The 27949-nt window shown below is 44.9% G+C and overlaps 2 protein-coding genes across 3 annotated transcripts; one reads left to right on the forward strand and one right to left on the reverse strand.

The window, feature by feature from the left end:
* Window positions 1-712: 712 nt before the first annotated feature.
* On the reverse strand, window positions 713-15325 carry desmb (desmin b; the record flags this gene model as incomplete). The annotated part of the gene is made up of 9 exons (XM_080532206.1): window positions 713-757; window positions 1347-1438; window positions 1687-1730; window positions 1979-2199; window positions 12039-12164; window positions 12258-12419; window positions 13015-13110; window positions 13252-13312; window positions 14727-15325. 9 exons carry the CDS (start codon window positions 15323-15325, stop codon window positions 713-715), a joined length of 1446 nt encoding a protein of 481 aa, XP_080388332.1.
* Window positions 15326-21903: 6578 nt separating this feature from the next.
* On the forward strand, window positions 21904-27598 carry dnpep (aspartyl aminopeptidase). 2 transcript variants are annotated; one of them, XM_080532551.1, is made up of 15 exons: window positions 21904-21962; window positions 22299-22389; window positions 23030-23118; window positions 23300-23413; window positions 23543-23668; window positions 23817-23941; window positions 24072-24156; window positions 24321-24428; window positions 24650-24727; window positions 24942-25025; window positions 25227-25387; window positions 25805-25844; window positions 26028-26129; window positions 26999-27166; window positions 27321-27598. In XM_080532551.1, the coding sequence occupies exons 1-15, from the start codon at window positions 21957-21959 to the stop codon at window positions 27369-27371; spliced, it is 1428 nt and encodes a 475-aa protein (XP_080388677.1). In that variant the 5' UTR covers window positions 21904-21956; the 3' UTR covers window positions 27372-27598. The 2 variants fall into 2 exon arrangements, with proteins under 2 accessions (XP_080388677.1, XP_080388678.1); XM_080532552.1 differs by lacking the exon at window positions 21904-21962 and adding an exon at window positions 22019-22105.
* Window positions 27599-27949: the final 351 nt, after the last annotated feature.

The raw sequence follows: 27949 nt of genomic DNA on the forward strand, positions 1-27949 counted from the left end.
GAACCTGTGGCAGACTGACTCTGGTGAGCATGCGTCACTATTTGTGACATTCTTGAATTCATCTGTAAACCCTCAATTCTGAACATCACAAGAAATGATCAGCCTGGATTGTTAGCCTCATGGCCACACCATCTCCATCACCATCATACAGTATCCCCTTCTTTCTCAGCTATACCATTTAACATGTCCTCGCTAGACATCCCTCCCTCACTTTATTTCCCTCCTTCTCCCCCTTTTGTTCCGTATCTGTTTTATTTCTCTCTGCCTCTTGACTTTTCTGATGCTGGAGAACCCCTCTTGTGATGTCTGATACTATACAATCTGATACTATACAATACTATACAACTGTACCTGAGTGTGTAATGGTGCACCTAGGTGTAGGAGGATATGACAAAACAGCCTACCATCCTTATGATTCACAGAAACACTGATTTACAGTAGCTCTACTATATTTTCGCTATAACACTAAATAATCATTATTTCTCCCTGTCTCCCAAACATCTGTTTTCATTTTCTCCTTTCCTTGTGACATTCAATTGATTCATAAATATGCTTTGAAGACTACGTTTTTGAAATAAGAGCAATTCAGGGCCATAGGGGTGAGTTGTTAAGGTTATTTTTTGCTTTTATTTCGTATTTATTTTGTCTTCAGTCTTCATCTTTAGTTTTTTATGTTGTCTTCAATCTTCATCTTCATCTCCTCTGGTGTCTCTTAGATGATGTCTTGCTGGTGCTGTGTGGTGGACTCACTGAGCACCTATAGAGGGCAGTAAAGAGCAACATGTTTACTGTGATGATGTGAAAGACAGACGAGTTTGGAGAACAGCTTTAGCAGCCATGAAGTGGCTGAGATTTACATTAATCCAAAGCCATAAGTGAGTCATTACTTACTAGCATAAAGTATTAAACAAGTGAGAAATGTAAGCTATTATACACGGAGCATGTCAGCTCTTGACTCTGGAGAAAAAGAAGGGTGGGTGGATGGGTGGATCATGCTGTCAGAGAGGAATTTGAGTTATGCTCTCAATTTCAAACAACACTTTCAAACAAGTCACAACAAGAAGTGTGTATGTATATGTATATAACAAGTATGAGCTCTCGAGCTCTCCACACAGTGCTGTGTGTGTGTGTGTGTGTGTGTGTGTGTGTGTGTGTGTGTGTGTGTAAGTGTGTAAGTGTGTGTGTGTGCAAGTGTAGGTGTGTGTGTGTGTGTGTGTAAGTGTAGGTGTGTGTGTGTGTGTGTGTGTGTGTGTGTGTGTGTGTGTGTAAGTGTAGGTGTGTGTGTGTGTGTGTGTGTGTGTGTGTGTGTGTGTGTGTGTGTGTGTGTGTGTGTGTGTGTGTGTTACCTCTCCGGCGCGGGTCTCGATGGTCTTGATAAGGACCGTTTTCTTTGAGTGCATCTCAGAGGCAGCAGCACGCTGATGCTCTGGGCTGGTCTCTGCCCAGACACAACAAATTGAATTAAGCTCTATATTACTTATTACAATTCACCCTTTTCATTCAACTGTTGAATTCATTTACCCGTTCATTAATCCTGGCAAACAGAGTAAGGACTGAAAAGTTAACTGTTTTATAGGACCAAGCAAACAGCAGCTCTTCTAGCCTCTGCCATTAGTGTCACTTGTGCCCCCTTGTGGTGTGATGATGTTACAAATGTACAAATGGAGGGACGTTTGTTGTTCTTACCACGGAAACTCATGGTGGCATAACTCTGCATGGGCACGGCAATCCTAGAGAGGAAAGAGATAAGATCAGTTGGCAGAAACACCATGGTTACACAGGGATAACAACTGATTGTGTTATTCATTCCACTGAAAGTGTAAAAGTCATGTATGCTCCTGAGAATTCTATTGTGAAAAATATTTTTGTGAAACTCATCAACCTGACCCTCGTCTTTCATCCATTAACCTGTCCCTTTCCTGTGCTTGCTAGTTTCCTGACCCCTCTCTTCTTCTCTCCCTGGTTTCGTCTCCCTCACCTGCTCTCCTCTCCTTCCAGCAGTTTCCTGTAGGTGGCGATCTCCACATCCAGGGCCATCTTGACGTTGAGCAGGTCCTGGTACTCTCTCAGGTGTCTAGCCATCTCATCCTTCATGTTGGCGATCTCTGCCTCCAGACGGGAAATGTTGGTCTGGAAACCCCCGGCCTCTCGACCATGGCGCTCCTCCATCTCCCTCATCTGCCTCATCAGAGACTCATTCTAGAGAGAGAGACAGAGGAAGAGAGAGAGAGAGAGAGAGAGAGAGAGAGAGAGAGAGAGAGAGAGAGAGAGAGAGAGAGAGAGAGAGAGAGAGAGAGAGAGAGAGAGCGAGAGAGAGAGAGAGAGAGAGAGAGAGAGTGAGAGAGAGAGATAGAGAAAGTGAGAGAGAGAATGAAACAGAAACAGAGAGAGAGAGAGAGAGAGTGAAGAACGAGTGAGTGACAGTGGGCTTGATGGTGACAGTTTAGAGCTCATGAATATCCAACGAGTTCCAGTCAGACTGGAATGGCCCCCAGCGGATTACATAACTCTCCATTTGACCCAGAACATACAGCTAAAAAGAGATTCAGGAAGGAGAAGTGGAACTTGAGTTTGAAGTTCGGATGTGAACTGGCTGAACAGGGAAAGGTAGGCCTATGGTGGAAGATTAGCAACATAAATGTTTCAGAGATGGAAGTATAGGAGGAGGGCTGGACTGGGACAAAAATTAGGCCCTGGCATTTTTGGCCCAGACAGGCCCACCCCAATCGGTCGGACCACACCCACCAGCACAAAAATACTTGCCTTATATACTCGTCTTATATACTGTGCTGTACAGTCATATGACAAACTGTAGTATTCCCCCAAACCACTACAAAGACTGGTTGCAGCAGTGAATCACTGGGCTCTTTAAAGCAGACAAATAAACATGTTTTATGCCACTTTTAACTAAATAATAAAGTGAAACCTTACTTTAAACATGGTATGAAAAAATTGGCTACATTATCAGAAGTTGTCAAGCTGCCTTTTTCGTGCCTCCCGTCAACACACCAGGGTGATGACGCGGCAAATGTGTGGCCATGCTCGTACGACTTTCTCGTTGCACAACGCTTAAACACCGTAACTTTTTTATCGACCACACTTTGTCCGTCATTGTTATAATTGACAGAGAAGCCAAAGTGCTCCCATACATGGGATTTAAATTACGAGGGAGGCATTTCGAGTTCTCCTCTGTCGCCAACATTAGCAGCACTCGCCATGACGGGCTGCGTTCTTAAACTTGCTCTGAGAGCGCCGGAGAGCACACTGGGTCCAACGTCATAAAGGGACAAAGTAATTTGATTGGACAAGAGGCGTTCCATGAATGCTGATCAGATTCCAGAGCGAATTTACGAACGCAGCCTTGTTGTTCTGGATTTTTTTTTTCATTATCAACTTATCATTGCGCTTTAGAGTAAAACAAAGCACGCAGCTGTCGCGTCTATCTTTTCATGGCAACTCTACATTGTGATTTACAAGGGATATTAACTAATATTAAGTAATATTATTACTTGGTTACATTTTGCAATTGATCCGCGGTACACATGCGTGCCGAACCGTGGGGGGCGATCCGTTACACCCCTAACAGCTACCTATATTTTCCTTACCGGGTCAACGGTTACAGGCTGACTCGGCCCCGCTTCTTCAGCATCTGTCCCCTGCTCCCGCTCCTCCCTGCCAGCCTCCTCTTCAACCTGTTGCTGTTGCTGCTGTGGTAAACTTGAGGGTGCAGCAGCCCCTGCAGCAAACATGTCCCTAATGTTTCCACATTTGGCAGCATCTGCCTTGAGTTTCTTTTTGTTTCTCTCCCTACGTTTTTCCCATCCTCCCTTCCGTTTTGGTGTGCTTTTGCGCTCCATCTCTCTCAGTTTCCACTATCCAGGCTAACTAAATTTATTTTGCCGGCGGACTCGGCCCAAAACTACGCGAAACTGAGACGGAGGTCTGGTGCTGCGTGCGTGCGTGCGTGACCCCTGACCCCCCCCCCCTTCTCTCTGTTGATTGGGCCAGCCCAGTGTCTGTATAGAAAATTGACCAATGGGCCGATGTATGGGCCGTTCGATGGTAGTGTAGTATATTTTTACACATTAATAGCCTTCTTATATAACGTATATCTTACACATATATTCACGTATATTTTACACATATTACACGTATATTTTTATTACTTCATATATACTTTATTAAATACTTTTATTATTTCATTACAAACGATCTCGGGAAGATTTTCAATTGTCGCACATGCGCAGTCACACACACACGCACATGCACGCCCCCGAGGGTCTAGGCCAATCAGAGGCCTAGAAGGAAGGATCATGATTGGCCAAGAACATACTGTGATGTGATTGGCTGAGGGCCGCTATAAAACCTCTGTGCTGAGTCTGGAGCGGTCTGTCTGCTGGTCTACCTCGAATCACGTTGTGACTGTTTCGTGTGCCTGTAATCTGAGGACCCGATCTTTTTTGAATAAATACTTTTAAACTTTGGCCAGGAGTTTTCACCTCTTCTTTGATCACTGAAACAGAGATATATTCGACATAAGTGGCGAGCCTAAGCAGGAGTTTCCATAGCTCTGGATGACCGGTCGTTTTGCAACTCTTCAAGTCATCAAAAGGGTAAGTACAAGGCGGAGCTGTGCAAAATAGACTGTGTATATCGAATAAGCTATATTTAAAACGGATCTTGAAGTATATAACTGGGTAGAGGTTAGTCAGAGAGAGCCGGGTTGTAAAACCTGTATTGGGAAAAGCGTTTTAATTGTACGATTTTTATCGTGTGTGTGGTAATTGTGGTATAGCAGATAAGGAGCTGCTGTAGTCTTGTTTTGAGAACAAGGTATTAGCACAAAAGCTAGGGGGAGACGTTTTCCTAGCGGGCTAATAAATGTGGTTTGTATCAGGCAATAGTCTGATGGAGTGTAAAAGCTTGGTTAATGTGGTTTGTAAGTAAGTGTTTGTCAGGAGATAGCTCTATTCAATGGTATGGAATCGGAATTCCTAGTTTGAAAGAGCAGAGTCCGTGTTGGTGAGCAGAAAATAGCGCTATTTTAAAGGGATACATTGTTAATATACTTGAGAGCACGGAGGAAAAACGTGTCTTGAGTAGAAAGGGCGCCATTTTTTCTTTGTCTGAAACGCATGTCAGACCTGCGGACAAGGCCGCTAGTTGAATTGGCGCCAATTTTTTTCTTTGTGTGAATGCATGTCAGACCTGCGGACAAGGCCGCTAGTTGAATTGGCGCCAATTTTTTTCCTTTGTCTGAAAGCATGCAGACTCAGGGGACACAGAGCCTAGTAGAAAGCATATGCCATTGTAGGAGTATTTGAATAAGATTATCTTGGCAAATAATACGTTGAACTGCATTGAAAGATATTCTTGGAATTGCTGTGTTGTGGAGAATAATAATTATTGTGGAAAAGCAGTGTTGTGTGAAGATTAATCTTACAGTCCACAGCGGTTTGGTAAAAGAACAAAGGAGTGTTGGGTGGCTTCTTTCCCCCCTGACATCCATTTTTTCAAATACACACGCGCGGGTTTGATAGATTTCAGTACTCATCTCTTAAAAGATAACGATAAAACCATACACATAGACTAGGATTGATAAAAATAGAGATATAGTGAATTGATCTCGGGGTATTTCAAATAAGTTTAAAGGTACGGTTACTCGGAAAACAGGAGTTTACACGAGGCCAGCACATTTCAAACACAGAGAGAGCACGCGGAGCAAATAGGCCCGCTTACAGAATATTGGTGAAAGAATCTAAAAGGTTAATGCATAGATTGATGTTGTGAATGACTTTTCAGTATTACATTGATTTAACTAATTACTTATCAGTTGAATTAATTATTCAGATCATTCATTTTCTGTTTCCCAAAACAATTGATTGATTCCATAAGTTTTAAATCAATGTATATGATGATATAGTGAATAATTCTAACTAATCATTCATTCCTTTCACTTAACAATTGATTTATGTATAGATTGTAAAAGTAAAAAAGATAGATTGTGAGTTTTAGGTAAGATATAGTCATTCTGTAAGACATTTTCGGTGTGGCGGCCTCTACTGGTCGAGACACGATAGGACGTTTTTAATTCTTTACTGCCATCTAGTGGAAGAGACACGATAGGACGTTTTTAATTCTTTACTGCCATCTAGTGGAAGAGACACGATAGGACGTTTTTAATTCTTTACTGCCATCTAGTGGATGAAACAAGATAGGACGTTTTTAATTATTTACTGCCCTCCAGTGGACGGAATACGATAAGACACTTTGGAACACTGGTCCTCCATCAGTGCATCCGCCTGAGGTCGACGACATAGTCTTTTACAATAATAAATGGATGGTTACTTCAATTAATTTAAGTAATTACAAATTGATTGAATTAATTATTCAGATTATTTCATTTTCAGTTTTCACAAAACTTTGATCAATTGGTCTATAGTGGTCTAGGGATGACGTTTTCTTTTACAGGATTACATCAATGAAGTGTAAATGACTAAGTCTAGTTGATTGTATGTTCCTTTCAAATAACAAGTCGATTTCCTTACAGATTGTAATTGATAATTAATCATTTTATTCCTTCCAAATGACAAGTCGATTTCTTTACAGGTTGTGATTAATATTCGTGTTTTACATCTTTTTATTTGAAGTTAAGTTCTTTTTTCACAGTTCTTGATTAAAGAATAGCAGAACAGTTTCTATCTGGGGATTGATCAATCAAGGGGTTGTGGATCAGAAAGACTTAGAGCGTGACCTGCTTTTGTAATTTGATAATTGTGTTGAACAGCCTTTGTAGTTTAATAATTAAGTTGACCTGAACTATAATTAGTATTGAATGAGTAATCAAGTGACACATATTCATAAACAATTAGGAAACACATTTAAGTATAAAGTACTTACAAAGTGATTAGATTTAAGTTAATACTGCACTGACATACACAAGAGGCAAATCTGTTGTTCTGGGTTGTAGTGGTTTTGTGTGGGCGGTTAATACAGTTATATTGGACTAGCATTTGTTTAGCAAACAAGACCATAGGAAGGTGGGTTGTAAGAAGCGTACACCTTATCCAATATAGAATATTGTCAGCATATTGAGCAAGTAGAATGGGATCAAATTCAACGAAGGTGTTAAAAGATATTAGTGAACATCGTGGAATGTTGGCTACGTTATCGCCTATGGCTGTAGTGGAAAAAATGAATCCTCTTGTTAGGGAAATTAGCAAAATGTCTACGAAATGGAATAGCCGTTGGGCATACATTGAACAGCCGTGGCCGAAAGAGGGCAGTCTTAATTTACAAAGAATTGCAACATTGGAAATACTTATCAATGGGCACAAAGCACATCAAAGAGGAAAGATTAGATCAGAGAAACGCAAGTTAGAGTTAGCTATTTTAGATCTATTTAAAGTAGAGGGACAGAAAATAGCTCAGATGGAACCGGAAAAGAAAAAAGAATTGGCCAGAACACTGGAACAGACATTGAACATTCCATCCACAGACATGTGTCCTGTCTCCAGTCCCCCTCCATATGCTAAGGCACTGGAGGATCATTCCCAGAAGAAGAAGGCCAAGAAGGAGCCAAGGGGAAAAGGGGACGACAGGAGTGACGAGGAAGATGACAGCAAAGATGGCCGTGAAGACTCAAGAGATGACGACAGTGCAGATGAAGGCTACCACGCTCTGGTCAGGAAGATGATAGCCACAGCAAAAAGACACCACAGATGGCTGAAGGAGCAACGAGAAAGGGAGGAAGAGGAAGATTGTCATCGAAGGTCATCAAATACATTAAAGAACTGTCCAGTGCTGATTCAAGGTAACAAGATGGAATATCATCCGTGGCATCATGCAGATCTGTCTGAAGTGATGGACAAACTCCCAGTTCTGGAGGAGGGAGGACATTCGTGGACTACTGAGGTTGACGTGAGACTGACAGGAACGCAGGCCGCGATGGGAGACCTGAAAAGACTCTTAGCCTTTATTGCAGGATTGGAGGCAGGACTTCATAGAGATATCAATACATCAGTTTATGATCCAGAGCTCTTCGCAGCATACAGAGTGCAGGCTTTAGCCCCACAGCAACAGCCACCTGGAGTGCAGACTGCTACTTACCAGTCCTACTCACAGGGGCCACAAGGGGGGTATCCTGCTACTTACCAGTCCTACCCACAGGGGCCACAAGGGGGGTATCCATACCCACAAGGGCCACCAGGGGTGCAAGCGGTTCCATACCAGATGTACAACCAGCCTGGCCAAGGACCACCACCAGGGGGATGGACAGCAGCAGGGAAGAAGATGCTAGAACCGTGTTACCAATGTGACCAGAATGGACATCTAGCCTGTACCTGCTGCAACAGGCCCCAGGGGGGCGCAGGGGGGAGCCAAGGAGGAGGATATTGGCCTCCTGCTACACCTGCTCCAGGAGTGATGAACCCTTACAGAGGCCCAGCAGCTGGCCTACAGGGGTGCCCGGAAGATCCGAGTGGGAGGTGCCAGCTGGTGGTGACACAGAAGCCTGAAGGCGCCACGCACCTCCCTATGTCTAGAGAATATGTGAAGACAATCGGATTTGAGGGAATTAAACAGCTGATTCCTACAACTGAGCTTGTAGACTTAGAGTGCAAGGGACAGAGAGCAACTCTGCCAATACTTGTGTCAGAACACACGCCAACAGGGCTGCTAGGGAAAGATGCTCAATGCCAATTGAACTGTACAGTGAAATGCACACCTGACGGTTGTCAGGTGACGGTGCCATCCGGTGTTCAGATTCCATCGACAGCCAGAGTGATTAAGCATAGAACAGACCTACAAGCTTTGCCTTTAAAGGGAGCTGATATAGAATATTGGGTTGATGGGTCTTGTTACGGGGTAGGAGAAACTTTGTGCGCTGGGTATTCCTTAGTTAAAGCACAGAATTCAGAGTTTATTGTAGAACAGGCTGAGGCAGTTCCTCAGCCTTGCTCAGCTCAGTTGGCTGAATTGATTGCCCTCACGGAAGCATGCAACTTGGGAACCGGACGGAGAGTGACAGTGTACACCGACTCTGCCTATGTACATAATGTTTGTCATTTTAATGGAGCTGTATGGAGGGGGCGGGGTTTTAAGAGAACTGATGGTACGCCTATACAGCACCACGCACAGATCATGAAGCTGTTACAGGCCATGATGAAGCCAAAGGAATTAGCCATAGTGAAGTGTGCCGCACACAGGTCTGACTCATCACATGTCACACAAGGTAACAGGGCTGCAGAGGATGCAGCCAAAGCCATTACAGGAGCAGACAAGGCAGGTAAAGGTCTTCTGGTCACACATGAAAAGCAATTACAGGGCATGGTCACACTTGAGGATTTATTGATGTTACAGAGTAGAGTAACTACGTTAGACAAGAACGTTTGGCTAGCAAGGGGGGCAAGTCAGGATGACACGGGTCTATGGAGGAATCATGAGGGGTTGGTTGTAGCACCCTCAGATTTATTAGGCATGTTAATACGGGAAGCTCATGGATTAGCACATGTGGCTAGGGGGGAGGTAAGACGCAAGATCACCAAGGAATATGGGTTTTGGAGTCCATATTTGATGGAACAGATTGACCATGCTTTAGGTCAATGTGGGGTCTGTTGGAGAAGCAACATCAGAGTGGGTACACCAGTGGTGTCTGGGCATATCCCTACCCCAATAGGGCCACGGGTGGTGGACAGGGGGGTGGATGTACAGAGTAGGCAGGATGTTGTGCCAACAGGTGCCGAGGTCCCCAGAGAACCTGAGAAGGAGGAGCTACGAGGAGATGCTGTGGTGTTGCCAGAGCCAGTGGGACAGTGGGAAGCTGTCCAGATGCCAATGAACCAGAAACCAACGAAGCAGAGAGTGTTGACAGTCTGGAGGCCCAGCCTGGGAGTGTCCAAAGCCTGGACACCTGTGCTACTGGGGATGCAGGCGAGTACCTGCATCATGCTTCAGATGATGCTGAGGGCAACTCCCCAGACCTTGATCAGCGTGGGAGGGGACCAGGCAGATGCTTGAACCTCAATGACACTGACGGACGACGACCAGTTAGGAAAAGATTAAAGACTATGAATAGGGTAGTGAAGCAGCAGATCAAAGGGAACGACGGGAATGGACAGCAGATGATAGCATGGCTGGAAACGGTCTTAGGGGCATGGGAAACTTATTTTGCTAAGATGGGTGCACCTATTATAGCAGACATGATTTTTTGACTTTCTTAGGAGACAGGGCCTCATTGACTGTTTTTGGAAAATCAGTCGCTCAGTCCACGTTAATGAACTTTTTAGAAGACTAGTCCTCACCTGAGGTGAAGATCTATGCATTAATGCATTCCCTTTGTCCTGTGCTTACTGTTGGGGAATTATGTGTTATGATAACTGAATGTCATTATTTGTGTATTGTTTGTTTATTTACATTATTTTGGCCAGTCAGGGTGGTACTTGTGCTTTGATAGGCGGTGAATGCTGCAGTTATATTTCGGATTCTGGTAACGCTTTGTATGATTTTCATGAATCTAACAAGAAGGGTGTAGAGGATTTACATAAAGAACACGGTTGGAATATGTTAGATTTCTTTGATTCTGCTTTTTCAGGTATTGGTAATATGATCAGGTCCGTCGCTATTATTTTTGTTGTCATTATCATCTGTATTATGTTACTTGGTATTTTGATCAAATGTTGTGGAAAGTGTATTTCTGATGTTCCTATTAATGCTTTAATGTTGACCAACGTAGCTGATGAGCAAAAGCTGGATTCTGTTTTGCTTTCTGATTTTGTTTCCTCCTTTGATGATTTGTTTATTAAGTGATGTTTTATGATTAATTGCTTCGATTACGGTTTGTTTCTTTCTATATCATGTGATTGATGTCAGTTGAGTAGTGGTGTGGTGGTTATGCAAAGATAGGAAAGCGGTTCTGTTCCTAGCACAACGAAGAAACACTCTTGACTGGGAAAGGATATCAATCTGAGAAAGCGGTAAAGGCTGTTCTCCAACTGGGTTCATGTGCTAGTAACCTCTGTCCCTGGCGCTTCAAGGACAAAGAAAACATCGGTCGTTGGAAGTTTCTATATTAATTTGTGCATGATGGACTGTGTTTAGTTTAATTGTGGTTGTTATTTTCAAGATTCTTTTTATTATTGGTTGGTTTCTATTTTTTGCATGATGTCTTTGGGTTCTTAATAGTTATTTTTTATTTTTTTATTTTTTAATTTTTTATTTTTTTATTTTTTATATTTTCTTAGCTGTGATATGTGGGGTTTGTGTTTTTGTTTTGGTTTATGTGATCATTTAGTTTCGGAACACCCTCTGGGTGGTCCGAGGGGGGATGTGTAGTATATTTTTACACATTAATAGCCTTCTTATATAACGTATATCTTACACATATATTCACGTATATTTTACACATATTACACGTATATTTTTATTACTTCATATATACTTTATTAAATACTTTTATTATTTCATTACAAACGATCTCGGGAAGATTTTCAATTGTCGCACATGCGCAGTCACACACACACGCACATGCACGCCCCCGAGGGTCTAGGCCAATCAGAGGCCTAGAAGGAAGGATCATGATTGGCCAAGAACATACTGTGATGTGATTGGCTGAGGGCCGCTATAAAACCTCTGTGCTGAGTCTGGAGCGGTCTGTCTGCTGGTCTACCTCGAATCACGTTGTGACTGTTTCGTGTGCCTGTAATCTGAGGACCCGATCTTTTTTGAATAAATACTTTTAAACTTTGGCCAGGAGTTTTCACCTCTTCTTTGATCACTGAAACAGAGATATATTCGACAGTAGCTTTCGATTTATGGGCCGTTCGATGGTAGCTTTCGATTTATGGGCCGTTCGATGGTAGCTTTCGGCCGGGCCGGCTGGTAAAAAAAAAAACTTTTTTTTAATTTTTTTATTTTGCTGGCCGGCTCGGCCCAAAACTACCGCGGCCCACCGGGCAAATGCCCGGTATGCCAGATGGCCAGTCCAGCCCATGTGTGCCCTGGGAGATGCCGGGAAAAGTGTTCTTGAGTGAGTGACGTACATTGCCTTTGAGTGAGTCGACCTCGCAGGTGTAGGACTGGATCTGGTGTCTGAACTCCATGGTCTCCAGCTTAGCCTGCTTCAGGGCCTCGTTATTCTTGTTCACCGCCTGGTTCAGATCTGTCACCTAGGAAGGTCAGCAAGCAGAGATGACATCACTCTTCATCTGAGCCATCACAATACCTGAATCATCATCTTCATTGCTATCTCTCTCTCTCACCTTGGACTTGTACCAGTCTTCAGCCTCTGCAATGTTCTTGGCAGCGATGCCCTCGTACTGGGCCCTGATGTCCCTGAGGGCAGCGGTCAGGTCTGGTTTGGACATGTCCATCTGGATCTGGACCTGCGTCTCCTGCATCTGTGACTGCATCTCCCGGATCTCCTGCAGGGCAACAACGAGGGGGGAGATGGAGAGATATTAGTTATCTCCTGCAGGGCAACAAGGGGGGAGATGGAGAAATATTAGTTATCAGTTTTCGGCAGTTTTCCTTTTCTCCATTGTGTCTTTTACAAGCACACACACACATGCATGCACACACGCACGCACGTACGCACGCGCACACACACAAAGTGATTTTACTGTTTACCTTGTAAGACAGAGTGAGTGTGTACATCTCTCGTCATATCTCAGAGAGTAATTATAGAGCTGCATCTGTTGTGGGAGATTACACTTGGCTCATACACTAGATGACAGGCTCTGAGCCAAGGGACAACTCCACTAGCATAGAGATGAGACACAGAGAGCTGTGTGTGTGTGTGTGTGTGTGTGTGTGTGTGTGCGTGCGTGTGTGTGTGTGTGTGTGGGTGTGTGAGTGTGAGTGTGTGTGAGTCTGTGTTTGTATGTGTGTGTGTGTGTCTGTGTGTGTGTGCGTGCGCACGTTTGTGTGTGTGTCCATAGGTCTGGAGATGGAGTGAACACCACTAAATCACCCGACGAACAGACAGACAAGAACTGTAGTAAAGACAGACAGACCGACCTCCTCGTGGATCTTTTTCAGGAAGGCAATCTCCTCCTGTAGGGTCTCAATACGTCTCTCAAGGTCCAGACGGGCCAGCGTGGCTTCATCTACATCCTACGACAGAATCAAGAAATGGGATGAGGTCACTTAAGTTACTATTGGGCCCACCCCACCAGCAGTGAGATATCGCTGGATATAAAACATCCATCTATAAATGAAACACAATGTCATTGCGACACATTGCGTTCAACTCACAGCTCTGAAACCAGCCAGGTTGTTCTCCGCATCCTCTTTTTGAAGAATCTCCTCTTGAAGCCTGGGTATAACAGAGATGTGATCACAGAGACGGGGACACCGTGAGAGGAGAACCAGATAAGGACCAGAGTCCATACAGGCAGAGATATTCCAGATACAGAACAATGTATCTCCTATTCAAAGAGATGTTTTGTCATTCCTCTCCTTTTATAGAGGTAGACAGTAGCCCCGTAAACACATGCCTCTGGAAGGAGCAGAGCTGTGGGGCCATACCCTAACGGGAGAAGGAGGCTGGGTTCTTGTCTTTCAGGGGAGAGGTGGGGGTGTGTAATCCTAACCCTAACCATAACTCTCTGATTAAACAAACTTAAAAGCACCCCATGAGCCCTTCACATTGTACTGTGCTTGTGATTCATCCCTCCTCTCTCCCCCCACAGTCATTATCCACAATTCACTCCGCCATCTTGTCATTTTCTTGATTAAAGAAACTCTGATACTCCCTGTTGTTCTTCTCCTCTTTTCATTAAACCAGATCTAGTCTCATTCCATCATGATTAGATGGTGGTTTCCCGAGATTAAACACCAGATCCAAAAACTGTGGCTGAGTCATAAAGTCATTATAGCACCTGTATCCTGTTCCTATACTACACATGGTTAACCTAAATGGAAGCTGTAGTATACTCTGACATATGGAACAGGCTGATTTATGTTCTGGAAAATATGCCTTGTTGTGCACAGATATAGATATGCTATGTGCATTGTGCCTTTTAATACACACTTGTATAATGTCTTCAGGGTAGCAACTCCCTACCTCCTGTCATTTCCCTTGGTGTACCGGGAATGGAAGACATCAGAGTCAGAGTCTCAGAGAATGTCATGGATGATTCTCCCTCAACCCCCGCAGATGTTGTGTTATGTAACAATCTATATCTACTGTACATTTCATTTCATTACAGTGGAGGAGCGAGAAGGAAGTTTGCTGACCTCACAACTATGCAAAATATAATTTTATAACACCTACAATAACTAAGACAATTCCACACATTAAAAACCGGAACCGGAGTCATCAGAAACATCTCTGTAACCTCTGTAACTTTCAGTAAAAAAACTAAAAAAAAAACTAAGTGGGACTTCTCTGGAGTTCACAATCAGTCCACTCGACCACGTTTATAAATACCTCCTGTAACCACAGCAAACAACTGATAATGTCAGGGGTTCTTACAGCAGGTCTCAGGGGTCTGTTCTATTGAGAAACCATGACATCAGTGCTGTTTCATGGAATCTACTCGATTCACACTCACAATTCTCCTATCTCTCTGATCTTATCCATAATCCACTCATCCGCCCATCCAAAAATGTTCTCATTACAGTCCTTTTACAGTATCTACATGCTGGTTACCATATTTCTCCACTCTCCTTCTCTCTTCCTCCTCCTCCTTCCCTCCCTTTTACCCTCCTCCTCCCCCGTTTCTCACCTTAGTTTCATTTTGTCCAGGTCGTCTGCCAGGTTGTCTCTCTCCACTTCCGCGCGGGACCTCTGATTGGTCAGTATCTCCACCTCTCGCCGCAGATCCCTCATCTCCTCCTCGTAGAGGTCGGCGACGTGCGTGGGCTCGCGGCCCCTCAGACGTTCCATCTCCACCACCAGCGTGGCGTTCTGCTGCTCCAGGAAGCGCACCTTCTCGATGTAGCTGGCGAAGCGGTCGTTCAGGTGCTGCAGCTCGGCCTTCTCGTTGGTGCGCGTGTGGAGGAACTCCTGGTTGACCGCTTCCGCCAGGTTGAAGTCCAACATCTCCCCCATGCCGGTGTAGGACCGCGCCGCGGACGACGACACTAAGGGCGCGCCGAAGGAGGACGAGGAGGTCCGGTAGCCGGAGTAGGCAGGCGAGGCGGAGGTCTTGGTGACCTCGTAGACTCTAGATGTGAGGTGGCCGCCGGCACCTCCAACACCAACACCTCCAGAGCCCCGGCCGTAGAGGGAACGTGACATTTGGGGAGAGCCATAGCCGGCCTGGCCAAAGCTACGGCGGTATGAGGAGGACGACTGGGCGGAGGAGGAGTAGGCACGGCTCATGGTGGAGAGGTGGTGTCTCGGCTGGAGCAGAGCTGGAGCTTACTGAGGGTCATCCAGAACTCTCTCCAGCTATTTGAAGCAGACCCCTTATCACCTCTTATCCCCCTCCCTCACATCCAAAATCCTGCCTCCCTTTACACTCCCTCTTCCATTCTCTCTCTCTCTCTCTCTCGCTCTCTCTCTGTCTCTCGCTACCCCCCCTCTCCAGAATCAGCTGTCACAGTACTTGGCGTGGGGGTCTGGTATTTTAGAACTGATTATGTGCCGGTGTGAGACCGGGCTGTGGAGTCCATCCTGATTCCTGGGACAGCGAAGGGATATTCAGTGGCATATTCAGTACCTGAATGAGTGCCTCATTTAGTATGTACAGATGGGGAGGGGGAGGACAGCACCTAGAGGTTCTAGTTGCTCTCTCATTCTTTAAGGATGCAGGGTCATTGGGGTTTTATCAGCATCACATAATCATAAAGCTTATACTCATGTCTTGTAGAAAATAGTTTGGTGTGATAATTTACATTTTTCTTTCTGTTTGTTTTGTGTGACGGTTGTTTTTATGTTGTGTTTTTTTGTGTCTTTATTGGGATAAAGACAGTAGAAATTGAGGACCCTGCGATTATGGCATTGAGTGCCTTACTGTGCTCCACTTACGCACCCTCATCAGACAACATTTAGTAAACAGTTTGAGATGCCTCTGGGAACACACTGACCTGCTAAACTGACATCATGATATTCTAAAGATGCAGAGATGGGTTTTTTAACGCTGCCTCATCCTCACATGGTTGGGTGTAGCATTGGTTTCCATGGAGGAGGTTTGGCCAACCTGCCTTAAAAAGGAAAAGCATCCTTGGGGAGAGAGGTATGTCCCTGAATCATTTCCTAGAACAGAGAAAGGGCAATCACTTGGCTCCGAAGCGTGCCCTAAACAAAGGGCGCCATTAATGATGATGTCATAAACATCTATCGCAGTGCTAGTTGGGTGATGAGGGTTCACTATTCAAGTACATCACGTGTCCTCTTTGGCTGGATGGGATGAGAAGGGGGAGGACCGCATCCAGAGACCCCCACTCCATCACCGAATTGTATCGAACCTTGAGACTAAAGTGGAATAATACCAGTGTCAGATGCATTAGGCAACCTGTGTCACACTCCCCCCACCCACCCACCCTTTAACCCTCCAGCCTACAGCCATCTCCTCCACAGGGTGTGCAGGGGATCTCCTCTCCAGGCCTGATGGTGTCAGGTCTATATTTAGGTCTCTTAAATTACCACTGTCATCACAGCCGTCTCCCTGGGCCTCCTCAAGACAGAGACGCAACCTGACAGGAAATGTAAACACAACTCCCCTCCTTCTCTTTTCCTCTCTCTCTCTCTCTGTCTCTCTCTCTGTCTCTCTCCTCTCTCAGAGCTATATAAGGCAGGGTGCTGCTATGACTGATGGTGTTTCAAAAACCTATAAAGAAAAGACTAACAAGGGCTTTCTATTCCATCCGCTTTTCTAATGCTTTCATGGTTCTCAAAACACTGAGAGCAAAGTTAGAGCAAAATTGAACATAAACTGAGATAGAGGTGACAAACACACACACACACAGAATCAATCATGGATGCCAGTGACACCTGGTGTGAGCCAGAGAAAGTGCAGAAAGTGAATGCTGGTTCGACAGAAATAGGAAATACTCATGGGGAAATAGCTCAACTTATTTTCAAGGTGATCAACTGTGACATTCATGTGCAAAACCAAAACAATTCATGATTTCAATCCGAAGGCCCTGGTGATATGAGTCACTTCAGAAACACTGTGAGTCATCATGCTCCTGCAGGCCTTGTAACCAGGGGTGATAAATGCAAGGAAAATCACCACTGTTATTATTATCTCCATGCTTGCAGAGCATGTAGCAATTGAGGACAAAATTAATGACGACAATGACGACAATAAGTGAAATTGAAAGGTTAATGTGGGGGTGTCAATTACGTCCACTCATAGCGTCACCGCTATTATGATTATTATTATGATCAGGGCTTTAAACTGTAGAATATACGGGAATACACAACCACAATAATAGGCTACCTCTTTTTCACTCTTTCTCTCAAACAAAGAACAACCTCATCGATCTTCCATCTCTGCCTCCCACAGACGTCAGCAGAGCGTCTCAGGTCCTGTCCTGCCCAGGAACACTGTTCTCTCACACTCTAACGTCAACACACAGTCAAGATGGAAACAGAATACCGGTACACTTACTTCCAGGCTGAATTCCAGTGTGTGTGCGTCAGAGTGTATAAAGGGGTTGGAGTTGAGGAGAGAGAAACACAGATGAAGATGAGGATACAAACCATACAACCCATGACATGAGATTATTTAAATACACAGTAGGCCTACTCAGTTTAAATCTTCTTTTTAGAACTTTCAAGACAAGACAAGATGAGATCATCTTTCTGGGGAAGCCAGATGTCCTGGGTTTAGTCTAGATTCGTTGTTATAGGCTCTGTCAGTGCCCCCCTGGCATATTGGTTGATGGGAAAATGCCATGCTAGCTGGAGAAATGCAAGGAAGGAAAGGATGCAAGGACATTCAACAAAACAGTGAAAGAATAACATGTATTAAAACCGTTCATGTGCAGGTAAGGTCAGACACCTGTATAGGGCTGACATTAAATCTCACCATTGCTTAAAGATTTAAAATATAAAGGCTAGTGAGAAAATATAACATGTATCCTTGTTGTCTTCAACTGCCCTTAGCACTAGTAGGATTTCAGTATTTCTTCAAAATGTAAAGTATACAATACCAGTGCCCCGTTTGCCAGATAAATTACAGGTGCTGCTACATATGCAGTACATATAATCGCGGGGGATTTCAATCATGCTGACCTGAAGGTAGTACTACCCAAGTTTTATCAGCATGTTAAATGTGCAACAAGAGGAGATAACACACTGGACAAGGTATACACCAACATCAAGCTTGCCTACAAGGCTAGACCGCTAGCTCATCTAGGCATGTCTGACCACGTGTCCATCCTCCTGATCCCAGCCTACACTTCCATGAGGAAAAGTGCCCCCATCACCACTAAGACTGTCAGAACCTGGCCAGCAGGGTCCGCTCCACTGCAGATCTGCCTGAATGACACCTCATGGCAGGAATATGAGCATGAGGACCTGGAACAGTTCACGTCGTCGGTTCTGAACCACATAGTGAACTGCACCAACTCAGCCACCGTGGACAAACGTGTCCGGGTCTACCCCAACACGAAGCCAAGGATGACTGAGAAGGTCCGACAACTGCTCAAGGAGAGGAACAACGCCTTCTCAGCGAAGGACAAACTGCTGTACAGCACCACCAGGGCTAACCTAAACCGTGGCATCCGGGAGGCCAAGGCAGACCACAGAGAGAAGATTGAGGAATGCTTCCTGAGCAACGACTCCAGGCGGGTGTGGCAGGGGGTTCAGCACATGACAAACTTCAGAGCCAACAGGCTCACAGCCGCTGAGGACGACCCCCTGCTGGCGGAAGAGCTGAACTCCTTCTATGCCCGGTTCGACGAGGGGCGAACGGAGGTAACCACAACACAAACACCACTCTCTCCAGCTCTCAGCAGCCTCACCCTCACAGAGCATGAAGTGAGACGCGTGCTGAAGGCGGTGGACCCCAGAAAAGCCTCACGGCCGGATGGGGTCCTGGGACGGGTGCTGAGGGACTGCGCCGACCAGCTGGCCGGGGTTTTCACCAACATCTTCAACCAGTCCCTGTCCCAGGCCACCATCCCACCCTGCCTGAAAACCTCAACAATCATCCCAGTCTCGAAGAAAAGCACGGTGAGCTGCCTAAACGACTACTGCCCGGTGGCACTCACACCAATCATCATGAAGTGCTTCGAGAAACTGGTCCGGGCCCACATAGTCACACGCCTCCCGCCCAACCTGGATCCATACCAGTTCGCCTACAGAGCCCACAGGTCCACAGAGGACGCCATCGCGACGACTCTCCACTCCACTCTATCCCACCTGGAGAGGGGGAACAGCTACGCGAGACTTCTCTTTGTGGACTTCAGCTCTGCCTTCAACACTATCCTTCCAGACAGGCTAGTGACCAAACTACTAGACCTGGGACTATCACACTCCATCTGTGCATGGATCAAGGACTTCCTGTCTGACCGCCCCCAGTGGGTGCGGGTGGGCTCCCACACCTCCACAGCCCTCAGACTCAGCACTGGGTCCCCCCAGGGCTGCGTGCTAAGCCCCATCCTCTACAACCTCTACACCTACGACTTCACCCCCGTCCACCCCAGCAACTCCATCATAAAGTTTGCAGACGACACCACCGTGGTGGGCTGCATCTCGGGGGGGGACGAGGCGGCGTACAGGGATGAGGTGGAGCAGCTGGGCAAGCTGTGCAAGGTTAACAACCTGCTGCTGAACCAGTCAAAGACCCAGGAAATCATCGTGGACTTCAGGAGGAAAAAATCTGAGGTCCAGCCCCTGCTCGTCGATGGAGGGAGCGTGGAGAGAGTCTCAACTCTCCGATTCCTGGGGGTGCACATACAGGATGACCTGTCCTGGAAGACCAACACAGCAGCCATCATCAAGAAGGCACAACAGCGGCTCTACTTCCTGAGAGTCCTCAGGAAAAACCACATCAGACAGGAGCTGCTTGTGACCTTCTACCGCTGCGCAGTGGAGAGCATCCTCACCTACTGCATCTGCGTGTGGTTCGCCAGCTGCACAGCCGCAGAGAGGAAAGCGCTACAGAGAGTCGTGAGATCGGCCCAGAAGATCATCGGCGCCCCCCTCCCCTCTCTGGAAGAGCTGTACAACACACGCTGCCTCAGGAAGGCCTCCAAGATCTCCAGAGACCCATCCCACCCTGGGAACGAACACTTTGTTCGGCTGCCCTCAGGCAGGCGGTTCAGGACCATGTCCGCAAGGACAAATAGACTGAAGCTCAGCTTCTACCCTAGGGCCATTCAGGCCCTGAACACAGCAAAGACCTAGGTTCTAGGCTCTGGACAATCTAGACAATTTGATGGCAGCTACTAGATTGTAATCAAGTGCAATACTGAAATACAACTGTGAACATTTCAAAACCTGCAAACTGCGACACTTTTAAATGAATGTGCAATAATACTATGTGCAATATGACAACCCTCGTGTACATAAGGTTCAGAGATAGGAAATGTTAGGATATTTATAGCATAGCATAGAGTACAGCACAGTGTTTTATTTGTATAGTATAGTAGTATAGTGGATAGTGGATATAGCCTTTATTTATGTAAACCAGCTCTTTTCCCTTCTTGTTTTTAGTATTTTTTTCCTAGCACCAGGGGAGCCACCCCTCCTAAATTTCGTTGTATGGTACCTGTACTGTATTAATGACAATAAAGACCATTAATTAATTCATTCATTCTAGTGAGGTAAATGTCACCTGTAACTTATCCTTTTCCACCTCCTACGACGTGGACGAAGGGTTGGATTTTAGGAGGAAAAATGTATTTATTTTAAGTATATTTACAAAAACATCAACAACTCGCATACAAACTGATTATTGTGTCCATCTAATTACAAAAATGATATTAAACTCACAGTCCCTTTGACTACAAAACACAGCAAATACAGTGCCTTCGGAAAGTATTCAGTCCCCTTCACTTTTTCCACATTTTTGTTTTGTTATAGCCTCAATTTAAAACTGATTAAAATGAAATAATTTGCCATCGATTCCACACACAATACACATATTGTGGATTGACTGTCTGGAGTATGTACAGTACAGGCCAAACGTTTGGACACACCTTCTCATTCAATGCGTTTCCTTTATTTTCATGACTATTTGGTACATTGTAGATTCTCATTGAAGGCATCAAAACTATGAATGAACACATAGGAATTATGTATTTAACAATAAAGTGTGAAATAACTCTAAATATGTCTTATATTTTAGATTCCTCAAAGTAGCCACCCTTTGCTTTTTTGTTGTTAATAAAATATATAATAATATTGAATATAATAATGTGTTAATAATAATATGTTATAATATATATATATATATTTAATATTATTATTATTATATATTGTATTAACACATTTTTTTGTTGTATTAACAACACAAAAGCAAAGGGTGGCTGCTTTGAGGAATCTAAAATATAAGACATATTTAGAGTTATTTCACACTTTTTTGTTAAGTACATCATTCCACATGTGTTCATTCATAGTTTTGATGCCTTCAGTGAGAATCTACAATGTAAATAGTCATGAAAATAAAGGAAACACATTGAATGAGAAGGTGTGTCCAAACTTTTGGCCTGTACTGTATGTATGTATGTATGTATGTATGTATGTATGTATGTATGTATGTATGTATGTATGTATGTATGTATGTATGTATGTATGTATGTATGTATGTATGTATGTATGTATGTATGTATGTATGTATGGAAATAAAGTGTTTGTCTGGGGATTTGTGTCAACTCTACTGCTTTCATATTTAGCCACTAAAGCAAGGCGACCTCCGCACCAGCAGAGGGCAATACCAAGTTCATCCACCATCAAATCATCCTTTTGTGCGGCTATCAAATCAGTCAGCTGTGTCTTGTGCTTTACACAGTCATTGTTTACCGGGTACAGAGTTTGAAAGCCAAGTTAAACATTTATGCAGGTAAGTGCCGTAAATTATTATTTTGCTGCCGACGTATTTGCAGGTCTATAGTTCATTCAGGGAAGTCGAGTTTGACTTTTGCAGCCTCACTTGTTTCTTCTGCATGTGGTTTTGCTGTCTGGATTTGCTGCTTTAAGCTAAATGTGAGTTCAGATTCATTTGATCTCTTCCTGTCTGAATGACTTTTGTTTTACACAGGTTTTGCACATATTTAATTACGTTTGGGAATTGTTTTGGCTGGCTAGAAAAGCCTAAAGATGATAGTTAGCAGCTAAGCAATGTTTCCTTTTTGTCTTCCTGTGTCACTCATTCACATGACATGTGTCACATCCACAGTCGTTGATCATGAAAAGCTCCAAGGAAGCCGTGCAGACAGCTGCCAAGGAGTTCCTTCAGTTCGTCAACAGAGGAGTGTCTCCATACCACGGTAAGTTAAAACAGTAGGTGAACATGGGACTGGCTGCAGGTACAAAATAATGACAGTGACATGTCATGAACATGCAATTAGTTAGTGAGTAGAAAACAAAAAGTGATTGGTGAACACACATTCTAAACGATGTGCCTGCTATCCTGCCTTTGGAGTAAGTATCTTAGCTGTTGTTATCTCGGCTACGCCTAAGGATGAAGCACAACCGAGTAGAGAAAAGGGACACTATCCGAACCTGTCTCCCATGGACCTTGATCTTGAGATAAGATAATAGCCTCGACTTGGAAGGCGAACTTGGCCTCTCTCTGATCCAGCACTGATATGCGGCTCTGTACATTTGCACTCTGAACATGCAGTCATCTGACCTTGTCCCAGATACCCTCTAAGATAATAATAATAATAATAATAATAATAATAATAATAATAATAATACATTAGACTTATATAGCGCTTTTCTACACTCAAAGACGCTTTACAAACTGAAAAGATTGATGATGAGATGTCTCAAACCCACAGTGTAGAACAGTTACATTCAGTCAATTTAAATCTGGTCCGATTTTTACACAGATCACAGGTTTTAACTAAGGAAAAGGCTCTGAGCAAAAAATAAATGTTATGCCATTTTTCTCCCACCTTGCAGTGGTTGAGGAATGCAAGACCCGTCTGTTGGGGGCTGGTTTCACTGAGCTGAAGGAGGCAGACCACTGGGACATCAAGCCTGCCAGTAAGGTCAGTGCATGGAGGCTCCACCTCAATCCAAACAGCTGCATGAGGTTCTATGTCATAAGGATGTCTTTAACCACCTCTCCATAACTCCACGATCATGACATGAGTCATCAGCTTTGACATGATCTGACTCTGCCTAGATTGATGATAATGATGATGACCCTCCTCTCTCTTCTCTCAACAGTACTTTGTGACACGCAACTACTCCACCATCATCGCGTTCGCTGTTGGTGGACTCTACCAGCCAGGCAATGGCTTCTCTATGATTGGAGCTCACACAGACAGCCCCTGTCTGAGGGTGAGTATAAGGTTATACCTCCAGCAGCACTGAGCACACTGGGATACAATGGGGAAGGCTGGGCCATTCTTGGGTTCGGTATATAACTCTGGGATCTCCCTCCCTCCCTCCCTCTGTGTGATTGCTCAGGTCAAGCCTCGGTCCAAGAAGACCCGTCTAGGCGTTCTGCAGGTCGGGGTGGAGTGCTATGGAGGGGGAATCTGGAACACCTGGTTTGACCGCGATCTGACCATTGCTGGTCGTGTTATGGTCAAGGTATAGCATTCAAACCCCACCACCTCTGTTGATACCCTGCTGTTTGTTTTTGTTGAAGTAAATGTAAATTATTCGATTTCACATTGTGTGTGTCTGTGTCTGTGTCTGTCTGTGTGTGTGTGTGTGTGTGTGTGCGTGTGCGCTGCAGACGGGAGAGAAGCTGGTCCATCGCCTGGTACACGTGCCTCGTCCTCTCCTCAGGATCCCCCACCTGGCCATCCACCTGCAGAGGGACATCAACGACTCCTTCGGCCCCAACAAGGAGAACCACTTGTGAGTGCAGGAGGAGGAGGAGACCGAAGGAAGGGAGAGAAGTTGATATATATATTTTTTATATTCAAGAGCAAAGATGATATTTCTGACTGAGTCTATTGATGTTTGTTTGTTTGTGTGTGTGTCTCAGAGTGCCTGTCCTAGCCACCGCGGTGCAGGAGGAGCTGGAGACTGGCTGCTGTTCCTCTGGAGATGCCTGCAACGCTACGACTACCGTAAGACTCTTTAGCCGTCCGTCTTTCTCTCTCACTCGCGCTCATAGGACACACTGACACAGTAGGTTGAACTCACTCACTCGCACTCAAACACACACATGCATATGACAGTCAACCCATCCATTTTTAAATCTTCTTTACCCCCCCACCCTACTCTATTCCAGGCTGACAAGCACCACCCGGCCCTGGTCAAGGTGCTGTGTTCAGAGCTCGGGGTCCAGCCTGAGGCCCTGCTGGACTTTGAGCTGTGTCTGGCAGACACTCAGCCAGGGGTGAGTCACCTCTCAGTGTCCCCTAACTCACTCTACTTCAGTATAATAACACTGCAGTATGGCCTGAGGTTTAACTCATTTTACCTCATTTAGTTTGTTTGAGTTTTCACAATATTGTTGCCTACTTGATTGAGCAGTGGTTACAGCACTTCCTTGCTGGCGTGGTGGGTGTAAAGATGTTTAAGTCTGACTTGATTGGGTAAATGTCTGTGGCTGCACAGGCACTCGGAGGTGTGTATGAGGAGTTCATCTACTCCCCCCGTCTAGACAACCTGCACAGCTGCTACTGCGCCCTGCAGGTGAGTCTACGCAGCTCTCAAACGACACACACCTGATATCTCAGCACCGACGCTACCACCCTCATGAACACTCCTCTCAAACCATGTATTCTATAAACCTTTACTCTTTCTCTCTCTATCTCTCTCTCTCTCTCTCTCTCTTTCACTCTTTCTCTCTCTCTCTCTCTCTCTCACACTATCTCTCTCACTATCTCTTTATCTCTCTCTCTATCAGGCCCTGATGGACTCCTGTAGCTCTGGAGACTCTTTGGCCAAAGACCCAAATATTCGGATGGTTTGTCTGTTTGACAATGAAGAGGTGAGTCTCCCACTTGAAGTATATCCTTATGTTCTGGTTCTAGCTCTGTGCTGGCTACGATGTCGCGTCGGCATAGCCACTCCTAATAAAGGCTTTTAAATTTTTTCTACAATAAGAGTGCCTTGGTTCCCCTTTTTTCTTGTACATTGTACTATATTGTATGTCTGAGCCTGCTTGTGCGCTTCTCCCTGTGTCCTGTAGGTGGGGTCAGAGAGCGCCCAAGGGGCCGCGTCCAACCTGACGGAGATGATCCTCACCCGCCTGTCCTCCTCCCCCGACAACCTCACTGCCTTCCAGCAGGCCGCGCCCCTCTCCTACATGATCAGTGCTGACATGGCCCACGCCGCGCACCCCAACTACCAGTCAGTGTCCTGCAACAGTTACATCATATAAACTCCTCAACCACTATATTTACTGTAGCCTTACAGCAACACCGAATGAATACGCCAACTACCTGTGTCAGAATGGTTCTGTGGGGGGGGGGGGAGACTGCTGTCACACACAGTGGTTTTGTGTGTAGCCTATGACCAGGATTCACTGTGAAAGATGTTCATATCGAACCTGTCCACGAACCCTGCTTGAACACTTTCATTTTTCAGTGAGCAGCACTGAAAAATTTGCTAAAAACAAACATACAAACAAAAAACAGAGTTAAAAATACTTTTGGTTCGTAATGAGACTATGGTGGGACAAATTAGACTTAGACTTAGACAGTCTCGTCTATGTATGGGAAACACTGGTCATGTTTAGCATTTTAATCAAGCTCTTCACCTCTCCAGGGAGAAGCATGATGACAACCACAGACCAGCCTTCCATAAGGTACAGAGCTCAAATCAGCCCTTCAGCTGTATCCCCAAAACATCCCATAATGCATATGTTGTAGAAATCAAGATTTTAGAACCTAACCTGAATGTTCATATGTCAAAAGATATGGTCGTGCCTGGTGTAATGTATCAACTTGTGCAAAATATATCAACTCATTTTGTCCCAATCTCCTCTCAGGGCCCTGTGCTTAAATTCAACAGTAACCAGCGCTACGCCACCACGGCTGTTACTGCCTCCATCATGAGAGAGATTGCTGGTCGGGTTGGTGTGCCTCTTCAGGTAAAACACACAAAAATGTGTGGGTGTCGGTGCGGTTGTTATGTGTTCATATTGATACCCGGCTTTGTGCCCTCAATGTACGACACAGGTTTTTTGACATTCATTTCTTTGTGTGTCTTGAATTGCTCTGCTATTGTTGAATCTCGTAGCAACACAGAACACAGAACAGAATAACACAGAACAGAATCGGATCTGTAATTATTAAACAATACTTGCATGTTATGAAATGTATTCTCATAAATAATAAGGTAGGACAAGTTAAGTTCAAACTGATGCCATTTTCGATGCCTCAGTCGGGCAGATATGAATGCACATTGTTATCACGTGTTCGTTGCGTATAACTGTTGCGCTTGCACTGGGTGAAATTTCTTTTTTCAGCCTTTCTGTCGGCATTTGCCTTCATTGTTGTCATGCAGTCACAATGGGTGAATTGTGAACATGTTGAACTTTGTACCATTTAGAGGTTAGGTTTGCTTCTTTTCACTTAGATAGGAATTACTATTTTGACTAGGGGTGCCCACATTTTTGCACCCCACTGTAACATCGATGTGATACTACAGAGCTATTTTTAGGTTAACAGTTATTGTTATCACAAAGTAGCCTTTAAATTCCGCACGGTAAACACAACTCAGGAGTATGATTTTTTCCAACGTGTGCACCACAGAGAAGGCAACGCATCATAACGCAGATGCAGGCAAGCCAGTGGAACGTTCCAATTGAAATAAGTTGATTTGGTTGAGTTGGTTTCAAGAGCCGGTGTCATCTAGGTGTAAGCCTGTGCAAAACACTTCTCTACCCCTCTAGTCACCGCCCCCTCTCCAAAGGCAACGTCTTTTGTTTGCCTGTATTTATACTTTCTACCCTCACAGGACGTGATGGTGCGGAATGACAGCCCGTGTGGGACCACCATCGGCCCCATCCTGTCCTCCCGCCTGGGGATACCTGTGCTGGACTTGGGTGCCCCTCAGCTGTCCATGCATTCCATCAGGGAGATGTGCTGCACCTCCGGGGTGCTCCAGACTACTTCCTTATTCAAGGTTGGTACTCAATCTCAAACTCAACCCTCATATCGATCTCGATCGAGTCGTTAAATGAGGTGGAACAGGACCCGTTTTATAGGTTATTAAATCACAGTAGACTGATATCACTGGTGTGTGTTGGCGTCATTTTGTGTTTGTCTGTGTTTTTCAGGGTTTCTTTGAGCTCTTCCCTGCTGTGAGAGGCATGGTGTCGGTGGACTAGAGGAGGAAGCAACACAGACAGGCGAAAGGGCCAGGGAGATCATTCTCTTTGTGTGTATCTCTGCTGTTGGATGTCCTCTGCTCTGTATCCCATATGCTCTCTCTCACAGATACACACACACACTGCAGCACTTACAGTATTGTTGTAATCTCAGAGGGATAGACTTCCTCTAAATAATTCTTCTAATGAATTAACATTTTGTTTATGAAACAATAAATCTATTTGCCCTATTATTTGGCTCTTTTTTTAAATTATTTTATTTATTTTCTTGTTCTTTTTTATATAAAGACAGTTTTGACAAAGTGTGGGCTACAAGATGTGATTGAGGCAAAAAATAGAAGCGATGTGGGAAATAAATACTAGTATTACTCTAGACGTCATGCATGTCGCACAGTGTGACATACAGTATGATGTAATTGCGGGTTTCCTACAAGTCTGCTCCCTCCTGATCCATGCTGCGTTCCGGGTTTTATATCCATCTTTCCACGCACGCACTCACTCGTTCTCTCACTCACACACTGTCGGCTAGTTTTGTTGCCGAAGATTCCCATCCGAGGAGTGGATGTTCTGGCTGCGTT

The sequence above is a fragment of the Nansenia antarctica genome, assembly GCF_963989245.1.
Source record: "Nansenia antarctica genome assembly, chromosome: 5".
NCBI classification, from domain to species: domain Eukaryota; kingdom Metazoa; phylum Chordata; class Actinopteri; order Argentiniformes; family Microstomatidae; genus Nansenia; species Nansenia antarctica.